The 20497-nt window shown below is 44.2% G+C and overlaps 2 protein-coding genes across 2 annotated transcripts; both read left to right on the top strand.

The window, feature by feature from the left end:
- The first annotated feature begins 826 nt into the window (after positions 1-826).
- Positions 827-9423, top strand: LOC113031363 (methyltransferase-like protein 27). Its single transcript, XM_026183370.2, has 5 exons — positions 827-1071; positions 2368-2496; positions 2888-3023; positions 3834-3926; positions 8946-9423. Exons 1-5 carry the CDS (start codon positions 955-957, stop codon positions 9182-9184), a joined length of 714 nt encoding a protein of 237 aa, XP_026039155.1. The 5' UTR covers positions 827-954; the 3' UTR covers positions 9185-9423.
- A 2982-nt stretch (positions 9424-12405) lies between these two features.
- Positions 12406-20431, top strand: LOC113032180 (uncharacterized). Its single transcript, XM_026184889.2, has 7 exons — positions 12406-12795; positions 14972-15346; positions 15426-15701; positions 16332-16422; positions 17535-17589; positions 17879-17997; positions 18560-20431. Exons 1-7 carry the CDS (start codon positions 12744-12746, stop codon positions 18615-18617), a joined length of 1026 nt encoding a protein of 341 aa, XP_026040674.2. The 5' UTR covers positions 12406-12743; the 3' UTR covers positions 18618-20431.
- Positions 20432-20497: the final 66 nt, after the last annotated feature.

Here is a 20497-nt window from a genome sequence, read left to right as displayed (position 1 = left end):
ACAAACTGGCAGGCGATTGTGATGTGTTGTGACTTGAAGATCAGCAAAATAAATGACAAAGTATGACATTTGGATTCAAATTAGCAGAGTAAAAGTCAAAAGTAGCACAAATACTTCAACAAAGTACAAGTAGGCTGTGTAAACCTGCTCTTCACTAAAGTAAGTAAAGTAAATTCATGTCTGTAACATCGGTGTCCACGTTTTAAAAAGAGTTGGAACTCGTAACTATTTCATAAATTACAATGAAACCAAGCAGGATGAGAAGTTACAGTCTCACATCTGTAGGGGACTGAATGTCTGACAGATGTGAAGAGAGCGATCAGTCAGGTCAGAGAAAATCTGATTGTGTTTAACTGTAACAAAGTATCTGAAGAGAGCAATCATTTAGTGATCATCACCTGAAGGAAACACATATCAGAAGAACAGACAAATGATTAGTTCGTTTTCAGTGTCACCTCATTGTTCATCTGTTAGAAGCCGCTCACTCTTATCCTCATCGAGTTTAAAGGAGCTGCCATGTTTGGTCTTTTTTACATTACACCATGAGAGGCAGAGAGACTCAGGAATCCATTTCATTTATGCTTCGTATTCTTTCAGATGTGAAGTCACAGCAGCCCAAACCCTGGAATGTGCATGTGTTCAGAAAATAAATGGTTTTATGTTTTTATGAGTGATGTCATCCCTTTAAACAGCTTGGACTGCAGCCTCAGACTCGGAGAATCGTTCGTTTTTATCGATCACTGTAATTAATAAAAACCCACAGCTATCAACCGTCGTCATACTTTACCTTAAACATTTATTTTTCTCCTGCAGTCAGCTAAAACCAACGCAGCCTGTCTGTGTCGAAGATACTTGTGGTGCATACCTGCCCGGGGGGCACAGTCAGGTTAGTCGGGTCTCTACGTGTCAGTGAGTCCGCTGCACTCTCTCCAGGTCTGAGCTCAGCTCCTCATCATGTCGGGCTCCAGAAGAACTGTGGACGATATGAGGGTCATGTTTCAGTCCTGCGAAGGCTTCGATCCGCAGCAGACTACGGATTTTTACAACAGCTGGGCTGAGACGTACGAACAGGTGAGGAGAAAGAAAGGCCTCCTGGGCTGACTGTGTGAACCAATAAATAAATATCAAACGCGCTTTAACTGGTCTTTGGACTCCGTCTGGCAGTGAAGACCAGTTCTTACCGTTTCTTCTTTGTTTCTTCTCAAATAATCAGAATGTTTCCGCCCTGACCTCAAGCAAAAACCCCCGAAAACTTTCAGATTGGACCTGAGATTTTCTCCCGCTAACCCTAAACTCACAGGTGTGGAGCTGACGGAGTGAGCTGCTGTTCTTGTTCTTCGATAAACCAGATGAAATGTTCACAGTTTATTCGTTTGACATTGAGTTGTAAGAGCAGATTATTTAATCTAAGAAAGTTTTAAATACAAAATGAGCGCTCAGAGCTGGCATCGTCATCTATCGAGCCCAGATTAGGTCGCAGTGCGCTCTGTTCTCTGCTGCCAGAGTTCACCAAAGAGACGCAGCTGTATGACTGAAAGCAGTGGAGCAAATCAGCTAATGATTCATTTATAAAAATGCCAGTTTATATAAAAAGATGCAGTCAGGTCGTTTCATGAGGCAGAAACTCCTGAACGAAATAATAAAGTGTAAGCGCATCTTATTTCTCTCTGAAATGCGTTACAAAGCCCCGACGACGGAGGATCGATCCAGAGGAGAGTTTCATTATTACAGAAGATTGAGCCGTTGAAACCTAAACTCTGTGTGGCACAGCTGACCCGATGAACACCGAACATTCACCATCAGATCTGATTTAGTGGAGACACTCTGAGTGCCAAATGTAAACGCTTCAGAGGATACGTGAGGGAGAGCGACATCTGTCCCACAGGAAAGAGAGCAGGACAGGACACACTCAGGGAGGAGAGCAGCGCGGGAAAACTGATGAAGATGGTTATGATGTCACAGGAGGTCACAAGAAAAAAGCAAGCAGAGCATTGCCGTAAAGAGGCTGCTCATGCTGGAAAACAACTGGAAATTCAAATAATTCTGTAAAGAAGAGTAAGCAGAGCTCCTCCGCAGACACGTGAAAGACTCGTGGCAGGATAACACAAACACTTGACTTCAGGTCTTGTCGCCAAGTGTGGCACAACTAGTTATTATTTATGGGACAATTGTTGCAGGGAGATTTGGGAAGTTTTTCCCCTAATAAATGAAATCATCAATAAAAATTTTCAGTTTACTCGGTTTGTCTAATGTTCACATTTGTTTGATGATCTGAAACATGTGGGTGTGACAAAAACAGCACTGGACAGCCTAAATCCCAACAGCCAATAAGAATACTTTGTTTTTTCCGCTGCTTTATGTTGACAGGATTCAGAGACAATGAAGTACAGAGCACCACAGCTGGCCGTAGATTTTCTGAACAATCACTTCTGTGGAAGTCGTGGAGACGCTCAGGTTCTCGATGTGGCCTGCGGATCTGGACTGGCTGCAAAACTGGTGAACCAATAACTGGAAAACTCTGGAAGGTGGCACCTTCCAATAGCTGGAAGGAGCCGTCACTCCGAGCTGATTTGAGACCTGTAGATGTTTAAAATGCTGATGTCACAAATGGGATTCAGGAAGTTTTACTGTGGTCAGCATTTTTATGAATCACTCGTGAGGACATGTTCAGATTGATCTAATTATGGAAAAACAATAACATTTTAATGAATCCCAAATCAGTTTTGTAAAATAGTAAATGCAAACATGAACTCACCGTCTTACGTGTGATTCTTTTTGAAAGTGGGAAATTTCAGCACTTATTCAAAATCTGTGAAATTCATCCTCAGACGAACATCCAGAGTTCATGGAGCAGGCTCAGAACTGATCGTCTTTTCTCTGTATTTAGATGTTTGACCTCGGCTTCAAACACTTTGTGGGAGTGGATGGTAGTAAGGGCATGCTGGAACAAGCTGCTAAGAGTGGCCTTTATCGGGAGCTCAAACTGGCCTTACTGGGAACAGACCCGCTGCCTGCACAGACTGGTACATCACACTCACACTCTGAGCTAACAAAGCAGATAACCCGACAGACACATTAGCACCACAGACAAGAAGACAGCACCGCCAGCTGATAGTAAAACAACACAATTGAGAATAACAACACCTGAGGTTTTATAGAATATGGGGGACTGAAAGTGCCAAAATAAAAAAACTAAATAAATACATAAGTAATGAAATTGGTCATTAATAACTTAAAAATGTTTTTTTTTTACTTTAAAAGATAGTTAATTACTTAACTATTAACTATTTGATCATTCATTTGCTACAGTCAGGGGGCGGTGCTAATGCTGATGTAGTCAAAACTTTTGCTACCTATTTAATTTTATAAATATAAAAAATACTTTTATTGAGGATATCGATTAGTTAGATGCTCAAAATATATTTATGTCAATAATGGTCTGAAACTGCAGCGCATCACGGATCAGAAACAGAAGAAAGAGGGGGGGAAGACAAACAGTAAAAGCAAAAACAAGACATGAAAAAACCTCACAGAGTAAAACAGGAAACTATCCATGAGATGAAGATTAAAACTAAAAACACTTACAGAGGAACACAGGAGGCTTTACTGCAAAGACACGATAGAGGAAGGAACACGAGAACATTACACGAGAAAGAAGTGCAAAACAAAAGAGGAACCAAAACGTAGAAAAACCCACAACGTGACAATGCCAACTTTTCACCCCAAAACAACCAACTCCTCTAATTCCTCTGTAACTAACTTCTCTCTAACTAATAACTCTAAATAACTCATTTTACTAACTCCTCTCCCTCCTGGTCTGCTTCTGGTTTCAGGTGGGTTTGATGTGGTGATCATTACTGGTGCTTTACGTGATGATTACGTGCCGGTCAGCGTTATCAGGGAGCTCTGCAAAGCTACTAAACCAGGTAACCAACCAACTTTCAAACAAACAAACTGATGTTAATCTGAGTGAGATATTTTTTTTCCATTTAATCTAAAACCATTTATCTGATGTGATGAACTCAGACTCTTCTTTAGCTTTCAATAATAACATAATCAATGCTGTGATGTGATTTTTAGAAGACGTCTTGATGCATGCATTCAGGTAAGTAAATCTCCAAAAGTGGATTCTGTTCATCCGGACGTTTTCAGTGGGAGAAACGTTTCGTCGCTCATCCAATTGACTTCTTCAGTCTCAGCTGACTGCAGGTTTCCAACCTTATAAACAGCACATTTGCATAATGACTGAAACCAGCCCACTGAAGGAACAATGGGCTGGGAGGTCAGTTCCTTAATCTTAATTATGCAAATTGTCATGACCACTGATCAACAACCACTGATCAAAGGCCATGAGTCCCATTCACAGAGAGTTGGGGAATGGCTGCAATCACAGCATTGTAAGATGGGGACAGATGTACCCTTAGACCCCCTCCTCGATTCAGAGATGGTCTTTCCCTTTTCACATAACTGGCCTCCTTGACTCCGCCCTCAAACCAGCGTTCCTCACTGTCCAGGATGTTACATCCTCATCATTGAAAGAGTGTCCGCTGGCCTGTGGGTGTAAATAGACTGCAGAGTCCTGGCCTGACGAGGTGGCTCTTCTGTGTTGTGCCATCCGCTTTGCCAGAGGTTGTTTGGTTTCCCCGATGTATAAATCCTGGCAATCCTCCTGCACTTAACAGCGTACACTATGTTACTCTGTTTGTGTCGGGGGACCCGATCCTTGGGGTGGACCAGTTTTTGGCGCAGCGTGTTTTGGGGATTGAAAGCCACAGAGACCCGGTGTTTAGAAAAAATGCATCTCAGCTGCTCTGATACTCCTGACACATATGGAATCACTACAGGTTTTCGCTCAGGCAGCGGTTGTCCTTCTCTCCTGGATCAGTTGGAGCTTTCTTTTGGCGCCTTCCCAACTTTGACAAACATCCAGCCGGGATAACCACATTTACTCACTGATGAAACCCAGTTTATCCTCCAGTGGATGATGAGAGTCAGACCTTTAAGTACTGATCTGTATGCGTTGCTGATCAATGGTCATGAGAATTTGCATAATCATAATGAAGGAACTGACCTCCCAGGCCATTGTTCCTTCAGTGGGCTGGTTTCAGTCATTATGCAAATGTCCTGTTTATAAGGTTGGAAACCTGCAGTCAGCTGAGACTGAAGAAGTCAATTGGATGAGTGACGAAACGTTTCTCCCACAAAACGCTACGACCAGATGAACAGAATAAACCTTTGGAGATTTTTAGACAGACCACCACACACCTGCTAAGGATATATATAAATAACAAAATAAAAAAAAACAACACCCAGCACGCCGCTGCGGGCGGTTTATCCTTCAAGCTCGAGTCCTCTACCAGAGGCCTGGGAGCTTGAGGGTCCTGCGCAGTATCTTAGCTGTTCCCAGGACTTCGCTCTTCTGGACAGAGATCTCCGATGTTATTCCCGGGATCTGCTGGAGCCACTCGCCTAGCTTGGGAGTCACCGCACCTAGTGCTCCGATTACCACGGGGACCACCATTACCTTCACCCTCCACATCCTCTCGAGCTCTTCTCTGAGCCCTTGGTATTTCTCCAGCTTCTCGTGTTCCTTCTTCCTGATATTGCTGTCATTCGGAACCGCTACATCGATCACTACGGCCGTCTTCTTCTGTTTGTCTACCACCACTATGTCCGGTTGGTTAGCCACCACCATTTTGTCCATCTGTATCTGGAAGTCCCACAGGATCTTAGCTCGGTCATTCTCCACCACCCTTGGGGGCATCTCCCATTTTGACCTCGGGACTTCCAGGTTATACTCGGCACAGATGTTCCTGTACACTATGCCGGCCACTTGGTTATGGCGTTCCATGTATGCCTTGCCTGCTAGCATCTTGCACCCTGCTGTTATGTGCTGGATTGTCTCTGGGGCATCTTTACACAGCCTGCACCTGGGGTCTTGCCTGGTGTGATAGACCCCAGCCTCTATGGATCTTGTGCTCAGAGCTTGTTCTTGTGCTGCCATGATTAGTGCCTCTGTGCTGTCTTTCAGTCCAGCTTTGTCCAGCCACTGGTAGGATTTCTGGATATCAGCCACCTCCTCTATCTGCCGGTGGTACATACCGTGCAGGGGCCTGTCCTTCCATGATGGTTCCTCGTCTTCCTCCTCTTTCTTGGGTTTCTGCTGCCTGAGGTATTCACTGAGCACTCGGTCATTTGGGGCCATCTTCCCAATGTATTCTTGGATGTTCGTTGTCTCATCCTGGACTGTGGTGCTGACACTCACCAGTCCCCGGCCCCCTTCCTTCCGCTTAGCGTACAGCCTCAGGGTGCTGGACTTGGGGTGAAACCCTCCATGCATGGTAAGGAGCTTTCTTGTCTTTATGTCAGTGGCTTCTATCTCCTCCTTTGGCCAGCCTATTACCCCAGCAGGGTACCTGATCACGGGCAGGGCGTACGTGTTGATGGCCCGGATCTTGTTCTTACCATTCAGCTGACTCCTCAGGACTTGCCTGACCCTCTGCAGGTACTTGGTGGTTGCAGCTTTTCTAGCGGCCTCTTCATGGTTCCCATTCGCCTGCGGGATCCCCAGGTACTTGTAACTGTCCTCTATGTCTGCAATGTTGCCTTCTGGTAGTTCAATCCCCTCAGTTCTGACTACCTTCCCTCTCTTTGTTACCATCCGACTACACTTCTCCAGTCCGAACGACATTCCAATGTCATTGCTGTATAGCCTGGTAGTGTGGATCAGTGAATCGATGTCTCGTTCACTCTTGGCATACAGCTTGATGTCATCCATGTACAGGAGGTGGCTGACAACTGCTCCGTTCCGTAGTCGGTATCCGTAGCCAGTCTTGTTAATGATCTCACTGAGGGGGTTCAGGCCTATGCAGAACAGCAGTGGGGACAGAGCATCTCCTTGGTAGATCCCACACTTGATGGTGACTTGTGCTATGGGCTTGGAGTTGGCCTCTAGTGTTGTACGCCACATCCCCATTGAGTTCCTGATGAAGGCTCTTAGGGTCCCATTGATCTTGTACAATTCTAAGCATTCCAGTATCCAGCTGTGGGGCACTGAGTCATAGGCCTTCTTGTAATCAATCCAGGCAGTGCACAGGTTGGTCAGTCTGGTCTTGCAGTCTCGGCTGACTGTTCTGTCTACCAGTAGCTGGTGTTTTGCGCCTCTGGTATTCTTGCCAATTCCTTTCTGTGTCCCGCTCATGTATTGACCCATGTGCCTGTTCATCTTAGCCGATATGATGCCTGACAGGAGCTTCCATGTAGTACTGAGGCAGGTTATTGGTCGGTAGTTGGAGGGGACCGGTCCCTTCTTGGGGTCCTTGGGGATCAGGACCGTTCGACCTTCGGTTAGCCATTCCGGGTGTCTCTCGTTAACTAGCAGCTGGTTCATTTGTGCTGCCAGACGCTCGTGGAGTGCAGTCAGCTTCTTCAGCCAGTAGGCGTGAACCATGTCGGGCCCTGGTGCTGTCCAACTCTTCATACTGGAGACCCTTTCTTGGATATCTTCCACTGTGGTTACTGGACCCTGTTCAGGGAGGTCGCTGTGGTCTGCCCTCAGATCCTCTAGCCACTGAGCATTGCCGTTATGGGTTGCGTCCTTCTCCCATATGCTCTTCCAGTATTGCTCCATCTCCGGCCTTGGTGGTGCTGTTCTCTTATTATTATTGTTCCCTTGCCACTGAGAGTACACCTTTGCTGGTTCTGTGGCGAACAGCTGGTTTATTCTCCTGCCTTCTATCTCTCTGGTGTACCTCCTCAAGCGGCTGGCCAAGGCTGTGAGTCTTTGCTTGGCAGTTTCCAAGGCCTCAGGTATGGACAGCTTGCTGTATTTCTTATGCACCTTCTTTGTCGCACCTTTCTGCAACTCCGTTAGTTGGCTAACCTCCCTCCGTGCTACTTTGATCTTGCCCTCTAGCCTCCTTCTCCATGGAGGGTACTGCCCCTTGTGGCTGTTCAACTTGTAGCCAAGCATCTCACTGATCACTGCTGCCGTATTGTAGATCAGCTTGTTAGTGTCGGTAATCGTGGTTGTAGGTATTGTCTGTAGTGCTGCATTAACATCATCTAGCAGACCTTCTGAGGGTACTTCACGTAATCTTGGTAACCGGTTACGGGGGATCCAGGTTTCAAGCTTGGCCATGATCCTATTTTTCAGGTCAGTTCCTCTCGCACTCAACGATCCTTCTCCTATCGCACTTGGGGCTATGTACCCAATCTCGGGTGGGGGTGATGATATCTCCCCCCTGACCTGGCGTCCTGACTCCTCCTTGCCGTAGCATTTGTGTTGTACCTCGTCAATCTCTAGCTGTGAGAGCAGTCCCTTCTTTCGAATGTTGGAACACTGAGCTACTAGTTGTTTCGCCGTCATTGTGGATGTTGGGTATCGAAGAATCCATAGGTCCCTCATCCTATTCATGTAGCCCCTTCCGCCGGGGTTACTTGCGTAGTAGCATTCCAACAACGCCCACTTTTCGTCAGGGTGCCCTGGTTCTTCAACACCTGACGCGGACCTTGTTGATCCGGGCAACGTCCGAGCCGGCATGCCTTCATATTTATCTGTCTCGCTCATGTCTGCAGTAGGCTTGCTTAGCATAGCCTTAGGACCCTTACTGGGTCCTGGGAACAGCTAAGATACTGCGCAGGACCCTCATGCTCCCAGGCCTCTGGTAGAGGACCCGAGCTTGAAGGATAAACCGCCCGCAGGGGCGTGCTGGTATATATATATAAAAATAATCTGGTTGTTGTTGGGTCTTCAAATGACAGTAAATGGGACCTCAGATGAATAAAAACACACGATATGTGACAGCATGTGGCAGAGGACTCATGCTCTCCTGACGTTGGAGCACATCCTACAGTGTCCAGCAAACCTGAGCAAACTTTCTGTTTTTCAAAAAAACGAAAAAGGTCATAAATTGTTGTGGTTTTGTTGTTTTTTTCTCCTTCAGGGGGCTACGTCTGCATGTCCAGAGTGGACCCAAAGTCCGAGTCTGGAAACAAATACAAAACATCTATGGAGCATGAACTGCAGCTGATGGTGGAGGAGGGCCTGTGGAGCCCTGTCGATACCAAAGAGATGCACAGATACATGATGGATGTTTATAATGATAAAAGCAAGGATGAGAAAAGGGAGGAATTCCTCCAGGGAACCATGTACCTGTACAGGAAGTCTCTTAATAAGCTGTAAAATTAGGAGTGGAGCCAAAAATGTGAGCTTACATATTCGTCGAGCATGTGCTGGCGTTAGCGTTAGAGTACAGGGTGCCTTGAATGGTTATTGTTGTTTATTGGTGATGTATATAAATTAAACTGAATTGAATCAGAAGTCCAAGTCAAGTCCTTCTAAAATCAAACCTCACCATCATGACAGTGTTATCTATGTAAACCTTTATTTCAGTGGTCAGCACATAAACAACAAGGCTCAAAGTTTTCTGAGTTTTTATTTCTTCCACTGGATGTTTTGCTTATGTTTCAGAATTCTTCAGTAGATTTCAGCTCACGAGTTTTTAATGTCTCTCTCTTACATCGTCTCTGGTCAACACTCAGCATTAGTGTCACTATTTTTACCTTTAACAGGGCCCTTAAACATATCTGCTTCAAGAGCACAGTATCGAGTAGCAAAACCAGTAGAAACCAGAAGTAGCAGGAATTCAATTCAACTAAGTTTTATTTATACAGCACCAAATCACAATAACAGTTGTGTCAAGGTGTTGTATACTGTAAGGTAAATATTCCACAGAGGAAATGGAGAAACCCTATGAGCACTTTGGCGACAGTGGGAAGGAAAAACTCCCTTTTAACAGGAAGAAACCTCCGGCAGAGCCAGGCTCAGGGAGGGGCGGGGCCATCTGCTGTGATTGGTTGGGGTGAAAGAAGGAAGACAGGATAAAGACATGCTGTGGAAGAGAGACAGAGATTAATAACAGGGATGATTTACTGCAAAGAGGTCTGTTAACACATAGTGTTAACTATTAACAACTATTAAAGTTGATATCACTGAAAACAGGTACATACTAGAGATGGCACGATACCACTTTTTTATGTCCGATACCGATACCGATATCATAAATTTGGATATCTGCCGATACCGATATGAATCCGATATAGTGTTTTTTAATCAACAAAACTGTTTTTTAAAATATCTTGCTGCATTTTGCAAGTCTGCAAGTTCATACTCAAGTTTAAAACAACAACTACACTAAAGCTATTCTGTTATACCTGTATACAAAAAAAATATTTCATAGTTCAGCAATACTGATCAATCTAATAAACTTAGACCTACACCATCCTCCCTATTCTGGTATTTTAAAGAGTACTTAGCGTAAATATTAAGCAACCTAACTAATAGGGTTCCAACTCCCAGCAACAACAAAAATAAATAAATAAAAAATAGGGAACCACCCCTCACGCTCCACCTCATGATGCTTAATCAACGTAATCAACCTTAATTTGATGCAGTGTGAAAAAAAATGCACAGAAATCAATTATTTTTCAAGAAATATTAAATAGATTCAACATCTTTCTTCAACAAAATTGCAGACTGCACAGATGGTACCTTCCCAAAGGAAAATGTACTATAGCTTACTAGGGTATATATATTAGACTTAATAGTCACTATATACAGTAATTGACTTCTATTCATTTTACATCAAATTAAAACTTTGGGTGTCAGATAATTATTTATTAAAAGCTAGACATTTTAAATGAGAATAAGAAAGAAAAGTATGTCTTTGTGCCCCCTTTTCCCAGTTAATGCCCTATCGGCCCCCCTGGCTAAACTTTGCTAGATCCGCCCCTTCACAGTTACCAGCCGTCAGCTACGTGGAAAAAGATCCTGGTGTAGAAAGTAATATTAAATAAATTGTAACAACAGCTTATCAAGCTTAAACGTGCTGCTGTTGTTCAGCCGCTGGTTTCCTCTTTCTGGTGCAAAGTGGACCAAAAACAAACGAGAGACAGACTCGCGACAGAAAAGCCGATCAGCTGATTTAAGCAGTTTCACGATTGAAGTAGCAGCCGGAGAGCGAGAGGCAGTCGCTTGTTAAGCTTAACGCAGGAATGCTTTACAAACATTCAGAGATGGACTTACACACTTGCTTTACTTCTCTCGGGGATAACTTTGTCGGAGATGAAATGCCGGGTTGCTAGCGAAGCTCCAAATGCTATCCAGACCACCGACAGGTCCCGCATGCCACAGCTGCTCTATCACGTGATGCATACTGCTCCGACGTTCTGAGGCGAGTTACGGCGTGTTGCAAGTTTTGTGAGGTGCTTTCGTGATATTTAATGGATCGGATTACATTTTTTATTTTTCTCCGATATCCGATCCAGTAATTTAGGTCAGTATCGGACCGATACCGATATGTAATATCGGATCGGTCCATCTCTAGTACATACGAAAACCAAATAAGATTTTGTAACCATTAATAACCTGTTTTAAGCAGGAATAAATAACAAGTTAATGTTTCAACTCATTGTAGGATGTTATCAGTAGGGATGGGTATCGAAAACCGGTTCTTGTTGAGAACCGGTTCCCACTGTTTCAATTCCTTGGAGTTGTTTGCCATTTTTGCAAACAATTCCCTTATCGATTCCAGTCGCCCCGAATGACGTCACCACGTTGCGGAGCGTCATTTACCTGGCAGGAAACACGGCGGCTAAGCGGCTCAAACACTAAAAAGTTTGGTTACACTTTACGAGAACGGATGACAACAGGGCAACTTGCAATACTTGCAAAGTAGATATTTCATTTAAGGGAGGAAACACTACGAATATGCAAAAGCATTTGCTCACAAACACGCGATGACCTTAAATGAATGTCGTGTTTTTAATTCTGGACTCGTGAATCTCAACCCAGCAGCAGCGGTAACGTTTGCACGTCCTCTCCCGTTAATGCGGCAGGTAAATAATCAACTAACATATTATGTTAGCGCGATCTGCCTTATTACAAACCTGCCATTACTGTGCATTTAGTGACCATGATGAGACAGAGTCTGGCTCAGATGCTGGCAGTTCTCGCTGCAGTCTACCGGTAGCGTCTCCTTTCAGGCAGGATAGCCGAACGTCACCGAGCAGTGACTCAGTTTGTGGTCAAAGGCTTGCACCCGTTTGCCACAGCAGATGATTTTCGGTAAGTGAATGTGTTTAATTGTAGGCAGGGACATTACTGGATATTCTTGTGTAATTGCTACAGAATAATTTATGTTATACTTTGTTATTGCTACAGAAGAATATTTATTTTATTATTTTACATTTACAATGTTTTTTTCTGGGGACCCTGTGACACCCCATTGAAGAGCCGCAGGCTGGATCTCTTAAGATCTCACTGTTGGGTTCGTAAGGCCACACAAACTAGGACAAAGTGTGTCCATCAGTGGGGGCGACGCCAACATAACCTGGTCACTGATGTTTCTCCAACCACCACCACAGGTTCAACAGTGGAAAGAAACACCTCTTACTGCTGCATGATGGGAGTTTCTTCACACAGTCACTGTTTTTAGAAATTACGTTAAAAACAGTGACAGCGTTTTGTAAGAAAGGAAGTTACTTTAAAAGAGGGAGTTAGCAACTTTACGAAACAGAGTCAAAGAGAAAAGAGTTGCTGAAATAAAAGGAAGTTTGAAAGTGACATTGGGACAGACAGTCACAAACACCACCAGACAATTGCTTGTTAGCCATCGCTCTCTCTCTCGCTCCAGCAGAAGCAGCAGAAGGTTAAACTGAAGGACGTCAGCAGAGGACTGAGAATGGCAGTTTGCACTGAAAAGACTCTGTGGAGCTTCATGTTCCTCCTGACAGGTGAGACTGAAGTGATGCTTTTATTAGTTTTTAACCTCCAGAGAAAGCCGACACTGTCACAGGAACAGGAAAGAAGAAAGCAGAAGGGCGTCTGAGCAGATTTATTAGTGTAAAAGAATTTATGACCTCATTGTTTTTCTCTTTTTGCTGAAATGATGACCCTGGCTGCACTGCTATGAAACATATTTGCTTTTTTTAACATTTCATTCATTAATGAAAAAAAAAACAAAAAACAGTTTAAACTTACTGTGACAAATGTGACAAAGTAACTGCTGCCTGAGCCTAATAAGTGTTGTGTGGTGTGTGTGACAGCTGTCAGTGAGTCTTACTTCACTCTGCAGGAATTCAGAAAACTCGCAGAAATGTTTACATAATAATATCTATAATGAATCTCAGTCAAAAGAGGTTGAAGAAAGTTTACTTTAACACAATATTACACAATATCATAAACTCTTCGTGGCACAATCCTAATGTAACACACGAATGATTAAAGCTTTCAGGTAAATGTAGCTGAGTAACTGCTTCAATATTTAATTTTGCAATATAAGTACAGATAGACGTATAATTTCATTTCACAGGCTGTACATCCTCAACTCATCTGCTCGTATGTCAGGCCGGAGATGTGAGGGAGAACAAACACTGGTGTGTGAGGAAATCGATAGACAGAGAGAAAAACACTTTATTTCTTATACATGTTTTTTGTTGCTATACAATAATAAGTCCATGGTTTGAACATCCTTCTAGCTCAGCGCCCTCCATACTCGATAAACTACATGGCCTGATGTCCTCATGTAGGCCTTTCAGTGTCATAGCGACCACTAGATGGCGCTATCAGTGGCCCGCTACCTTAACAGTGAACCATGCAAAGCACACGTGAGCTTTATTCGTTGGAGATTATGTATCAAAATTTCAGGAGCAGGACCACGCCTCTAAACACGCTCCTTCCTGTTGTCATCTATATAGGTTTCTGCAAGCTGTTCATTCTCGTTTACGTGCCCCACTCCATCCTTGGAGGCCTTCCCCAAACCGCAGCTCAATTCATGTCCAAGCATCACCTTTACCTACTCAAACACTGTCAAACCTAAAACGAGGACGTGGGCCCAGCTAGTGAAATGATGGTTTGCATGTTTAATACGTGTTGTGTTCCTTGGAACACTTGCAGGATGTTACGGTGGGCTTCAGCATGTGTTATTGCATCAGTAGTTATAGTGACGAGATGATGAGATAGCCTTTATTTGTCAGTTGCAGGTCTTTTGCCCACAACCGAGATGACAGACCTTGCCGACCGTACATACAATACAGAAACATCACATTGGGGAGACAGGTCAGGCCAGGTAGCAGGAAAAAACATTGAAATGTGTAACACAGAAGGATAATACAGGAATGCACAGATATCAACACACCATAGCACAATAAACACAGACAGCAACATGGGGAAGAGTTCCAGTGTGTACATCTGATCTGGGACCGCTGCAATCTTCGACTGCGCCTCCAGCTGACCCGATGTCCACATCAGAGGGGAGGTAAGCATTGGAGGTGGCGTTGGATCCGGGATAGGGAGGGTGATGCGTCAGTGAGTGCTTATCAGTATATGTATGTGTGTGCGTGTCCATAGTTCAGCTGAGACAGTGTCCTTCGTCCTGCCAGGCTAAGTAAACAGTCTTCCAGCCAACCCAGGTGGCCTTGCATGGAATGGGAAGGAACAGACTCAACACAGTCGTCATCAGGGTGTTTTGTTCAGCTCCGGCCTTGCAGCTGGTGCCGAGAGGGTCTCCGCATAAGTGATGGTATTTTTTACTTTAGTGCGAACAGCTCATATGAATTTCAAAGCAGTTCTACAGTCCAACACCGGTCTCTCAATCTCCCGTCGGAGAGCCGCGAGCTTCGCCATACTTGCGTTCTGTGATGTTGTCATTTCTTGTGCTCAAAGAGCCGATTCTGAGAACTCACGGCAGTGTGCCTCCCCGAGATGTCATCCAATTTGCGCCCAGAGATGTTATTCCGAGCGAGCCCTTCCGAGATGTATCCAGTCTGCAGTCAGAGATCTTATTCTGAGTATTCACAGCAGCCGTAGCCTCTCCAAGATCTTATCCGTGCTGCACTCAATGAGCCCATTTTGAGAAACTCACGCCTGTGAACATATACATATAATTACTTCTATACCATCTGTTTCCAGGTGCTGTGGGTCAAACTGTGGTCTATCCTTTCACGTCTACCTGTGCTGTCAGAGGGTCCACTGTCACCCTCCCCTGCACCTTCACACCTCTGAAGTCTTTCAGTGATGGTCAGAGAGAAGTTCCTCTAAAGATCATCAGAGTCCGCTGGTGTAAGAACCATCCAGTCTGTCAGGACAGCACTCCATCTGTGTATGACAGTAACTCAGCAAACATCGATCCTCGTTATCAATATCTGGGAGACAAGAAGACAAACTGCACTTTACAGATCAGAGATGTTCAGCAGAGAGACAACGCAAGCTTTCGCTTCAGGATGGAAGCTGATCATGTTAAAGGACATTTTACTAACCAGACAGGAGTGACTGTCAGAGTTGTTGGTGAGAGAAAAATATCCTGACATTAATAAAAAAAACATAAATGAGCGTTCAATGAAAGTAATGATCACTTTGATTTTAGATGGGTCTAAAATGAGAATAATCAGCTCCAGTGATGATAAAAAGGTGAGCAGAGGTGAAACCGTCACACTGCTCTGCGCTTCAGTCTGCACTTTCCACCAACTGGAGGTCACCTGGTTCAAAGATGGCCACGCCCTCTCAGACACTGGCTCCTCTCTTGAGCTCGACAATGTGACTGCAGAGGATTCTGGGAACTACACCTGTGCTCTGAAGAGCATCATGGAGACTCTCTCTGAGCCGTACAGCCTGCAGGTGGAGGCGGAGGAACGACAGCCTGGTATCTTTTTCAGATATTACACAAACTGTAAATACACTGCAGGCGTTTCTCTAATACACAGCAGAGGGGGCTGATGTCAGTCAGTAGAGCACTTTATAGAACAGAGAGATTCAAGCATACTTCTATTCGTTCATGGATATTCGGTGTAAAGTAGCCAGAGTGTGAAAGATAAAGAAGGAGTGAGCCTCTAAAAATGAGCTTCAGCTGCTGTTTAAAACAAACCACTAATTCAGCCGTTCTGATGAAGACTGTTTCAGAGGCGCCACAGCTGCAAGCCTGGTCACCTCTGGATTTAAACGCAGAGTATTGAACAGTTAAAACGCAGAGAGCAACAAGGTCTCAGCAGGTCTGTTATGTGGGGAGGAGTCGGGCTTTGCAGGGATTTAAATGCAATTAAAATATTTAAAAACATTTGAATTTCCACAGTAAGCCGATGAAGGGAAACCAGACTGGTGTGTGAGGATTTCTAGATATCTTCATGATAAATTATATGGAAAACCACAAACAACGTAACCATAAATGATGCAAAAATAAATAAAAGTTTACAGTTTTTTGGAGAACAAGGGGATTTTTGTCTAGTCTGTTTCTTTATTTGTAAATTTCTTTATGAATTATTTCTGATTTTTACAGTTGATGGTAACCTGCCTCTGATAGTCGGCGTGGTGTCGGGTGTCCTGCTGGCTGTCATCGCATTCATACTCTTCATCTTCATCATCAGAAGGTACAAATCACACTTTATGTTTCTTCTACATTTAAAATTTTTAACATTTTGGTGGTTTTTAATGTGTAAAGAATCTTAAAGGACACACACACACACACACACACAAACACACACACACACACACACACACACACTGTAAATTATATTTTTTGTTTTATTTTATGAGTGTTATTTTAATGATAATGATCCCAAAAAGTCACAGGAAACACAGACGTGTGTGACATGTTTTGTGTGCAGAAAGTTTTGAACATGAGCGGAAACATATCAGAACTATAAACACGAAGTATTGATGAATACTTGCCTGCATTTTTATATAAGTCATTTCCCCAAATGTAAGTGGGAGAAGCAGCAGCGAGAACTGTCAACTCTGCGTTTATTTTTACACAAGCATTGCAGCTCTGAACTGCTCTAGGATTATGATAGTAATGTATAAAATGAAAGATGTTTAAAGCACACTTTTACACAGAAATCATACAAATCGGTGCATAAACTTTCACCACAGTGCAGAAAAGATATTTTGGGTTCAAAATGTTCTAAACCTCGATCTGAGAAGATGAATTTAGTCTGTTCATTATTAAACTTTTGCATAATGAAAGAATCTGTTGTGCGTAACAGTCAAAAGACAAACAAGTATCCAAGAAAGAATTACATTAAATTATTGTTATGTGCTGATGACCACAACGGAGGAGAAGGGGAAGCGAAGCTGGTCTCTGGCACATAATTGTGATACAATAAGACAAAATAATGTCGAGGCAGCAAGTCAAGGTCAGTTTATGTTTTCTGTGAGTTACATGTGAGAAATGTGGTAAAAACTCTGGTTCAGCACGGCCTCCTGCTCACTCCGTCCGAGCAGCTACTTCTCCTAATTCACACTATTTCCACTGGTGTACACAAAGCAGATAAGCTCCTGCTGTGTTTGTGTGAAAGGACAACCGTGGAAGCTGCCTGAGTTTGTGGGAAATCAGCTGCAGACACACAGAAACAACAAAACACATAAATGTTTTGGGTTTTTTTGCATGATAATGCAATTTCTCTTTGCCCCTGATTTTCTACATTCATGATTTTTGATAGATCTTCTGGTTCCTGTTGACATGACAGTCATATTGTTACAGGAAGCTGGCAGCAGCAGAGCATCAGAGAGCTGATGGAGGTGAGACGGAGCCAAAGGTGAGTTATGATTTCAAAGATAATTTCGGACTCTCGTAGAATATTTCATCTTAAATGAGCACAGAGGGGAGATTATGATCTGTCTACGACTACGTGAAATCTAAATGGTTCTCAGTGACTGTAATCCTAAACGTTGTTTTCCTTTAATGGTTCTCCAAAGTCTTTGCAATTAATGGTCAAAAACATAATAATAGTTGATCGTAAGATATTGGTTCATACGGTTAGGGATCGGGCCGGGGAGCTCGGCAGTGATGGCTTTACACGCGTCTGTATTTCTGGCTGTTTTCAGCATCCTCATGACATCTACAGCAGCATCCAAGAAGAAAGTCACCGACAGGAAACCAGCCGAGCTGTGGAGGACGTCAGCTACGCCTCGGTGCAGTTCAGACACAGCCATGAGAGGAGCAGGTAGGACCGACAGCTGTTCAGCTGTGAGGATGGAAAGACTTTGCTTGATGCTTGTAGTGTTTTAGATTTTCAGGTGAGAAACAGACACGTAAGAAGAAAATCAGAGGAACTAAATTAAAATGAATAAAAGTTACAAACATCATTATTACTTGTTACTTGTTTTTACTTGTTCGTTTACCCTACAAACATAAAACACAGCTAACAGCTAACAGTAGCTACAAACAGCAGTTAATTCTAACTCTTGGACTTCGTGGCTCTTTATTTTTTCACATATGGAATTTTCCAATCATCACAATCAGAATCTTTATTGTCATTGTAGCAACAAAGCATTGAACAACAAAATAGAGACACAAATCTGCAAAAGAAGAATAAAAGAACGCAGTAGACTGACTCACCCCCCCCCAAGAAATGAGTCCCCCCACCGTGGTATCGTCTGCAAACATTACAGTGGTGTAACTGTGGTGCGGGGGGCTCAGCCCTGTTGGGAGCCAGATGTGGGCGCTCACTCTAACCCCAGATGTTTTTATGGCGCTCATGTGGAGTTTTCTCTTGGTTTTCACAGGCACGTGGAGGAAGTCGATAATGCCGTCGTCTACTCTTCACTAGCCAGTCGAGGCTGAAGTCACAATCTCACCCACAAACTAAAAGGAGCCACACTGACCACAGGAGAAGCTGCAGGAAGCTCTGCAGCACTTTGTGTTGATCTGCTGCAGTCTGACTTTCATGCTCTGTGGTGCAGGCAGTTGGATAAATTCATAAATCTCCTTCACAGCCTCCATCAATACTACAATGGTATTGTTCTAGTGTGATGACCCCGTCCACCCTGCCTGGGGGGCTACGTGTTGGTTTGGCAGCTGCTTCTTGCAGGCCCTGCAGAGGAATCGTGCTTTGTTCAAGATCAGCATCACTGGCAGCGTCAAGGCTCGACGCGTCTCTACTGAAAGCTCAGTTGTTGGGCGTGTCTGCCTTCTGGGTTTTGGTTGCTGTCTGGTTTGTTTTCTCACACTATGAGACATCACATTCACGTACAGTACTGAGTGTACCGAGCTCTGTTGTCAGGGCGCTCAGTCTGTGACGCAGCAAGTTTATTTTGTATATTTGATTTCTTATGATGTATCAGAGTAATGGTAGGTTCGTGTGTTGTTATTAGTGTGTCTTAGTTAGGTTTGTTTAGATACAATTTCATCCATGCTCCCCTGTGTGTGTGTTGTTTTCTGTTTCCTGTGAAAGCCTGTCTTGTCCTCCTGCATGATTTTTAGTTATATCTTCATTCCCCTTATCTGTTTCCATGTTCCTCTCCTTGTGTATCATTCAATCTTCCCAGTGTGCTTTATGCTTCATGTCTGTGTTTCCCACGTCCAGTTGTCAATCAGTCTTGTGTTTCCATGTTCAGTGTGTTTAGTTTTGCTTCCCCTGTGGCATCATGTTCATTTGTGTCAGCTGTGTTTCCAGGTGTTTCCACTTCCCTCATTACTCTTCTGTGTAAGATAAGATAAGATAAGATAAGATAAGATAAGATAAGATCCATACCTTGGATGTTCGGTGGTGGCGGTGGAGGATGTTTGTGCCTGTGGAGGTCTACCACCAGCTCCGTGGTTTTACTGGTGTTGATCTGGAGGTAGTTCTGCCGGCACCAGTCCACAAAACCATGGGTCAGTTCTTGGTACTCTTTGTCGTCCCCATCAGTGATAAGGCCGACTATTATAGAGACGTCAAATAATTTCTGCAGGAAGCACTGGGTGGAGTTGTGGGAGAAGTCTGCAGTGTAGATGGTGAAGAGGAACGGAGCCAGAAGCGTTCCCTGTGGGGCCCCCGTACTGTCCGACACACAGCCCTGAGTCCTCACATACCGTAGTGAGGTAGTCTAGGATCCATGTAGTGAGGTGACGGTCCACTCCTGAGTCTCCAGCTTGTCCTTCAGGACTGTGGGAAGAATGGTGTTGAAGGCACTGGAGAAATCAAAGAACATGAACACAGTGCTCCCAGCGGTCTCCAGGTGAAGTGGTTCCAGTGATGAGCTCACCAGGGGCTGAACCAGGACCGGTGTCCAGGGTCTTGATCGGGTGGGATGTCAGAGCCACCGGCCTGTAGCTGTTGAGGTCATTGGGATGTGGAGTCCTTGGCACTGGTAGCACACAGGAGGTTTTCCAGACCTGTGGGACTCTTCTCAGCCTCAGGTGATCTGTGCAGGACCTGACGACCTTCAGCTGATGCTAACTGGACCTGCTGCATTTAGGTCCTCTGTCTTCCTCTGTTCAGTGTCACGTCGTCTGTTGTCTTGTGCGTCAAGTCTCCATGTTCCAGGTATCTATGTATGCCAAGTTTCACATTTAGAGTTTTTCATGTTGAGTTTTTCCAGTTTTTGTTGTAGTTGTTTTCTCCGTTCTCCTTGTATTTCTCAATCAGCCATAATAAACGTCTCGCTTTCACGTAATACTGAGTTTGTTTCTGCGCTTTTTGTCTACATTCGGGTGCTGGAGCCTCCTCTCAGCACCGTCTG

Source organism: Astatotilapia calliptera, chromosome 11, assembly GCF_964374335.1.
Source record: "Astatotilapia calliptera chromosome 11, fAstCal68.1, whole genome shotgun sequence".
NCBI classification, from domain to species: Eukaryota; Metazoa; Chordata; class Actinopteri; order Cichliformes; family Cichlidae; genus Astatotilapia; species Astatotilapia calliptera.
This window is presented reverse-complemented; position numbering and strand designations above follow the sequence as displayed.

What these genes read in the sequence shown, in the direction of transcription:
- LOC113031363 (XM_026183370.2), top strand. Translation starts at nt 955, where the DNA reads ATGTCGGGCTCCAGAAGAACTGTGGACGATATGAGGGTCATGTTTCAG. An exon ending in GGGCTGAGACGTACGAACAG is followed by an intron (nt 1,072 to 2,367) that starts GTGAGGAGAAAG and finishes TTATGTTGACAG; the next exon opens with GATTCAGAGACAATGAAGTA. An exon ending in CTGCAAAGCTACTAAACCAG is followed by an intron (nt 3,927 to 8,945) that starts GTAACCAACCAA and finishes TTTCTCCTTCAG; the next exon opens with GGGGCTACGTCTGCATGTCC.
- LOC113032180 (XM_026184889.2), top strand. Translation starts at nt 12,744, where the DNA reads ATGGCAGTTTGCACTGAAAAGACTCTGTGGAGCTTCATGTTCCTCCTG. An exon ending in AGTGACTGTCAGAGTTGTTG is followed by an intron (nt 15,347 to 15,425) that starts GTGAGAGAAAAA and finishes CTTTGATTTTAG; the next exon opens with ATGGGTCTAAAATGAGAATA. An exon ending in CACAGCCATGAGAGGAGCAG is followed by an intron (nt 17,998 to 18,559) that starts GTAGGACCGACA and finishes TGGTTTTCACAG; the next exon opens with GCACGTGGAGGAAGTCGATA.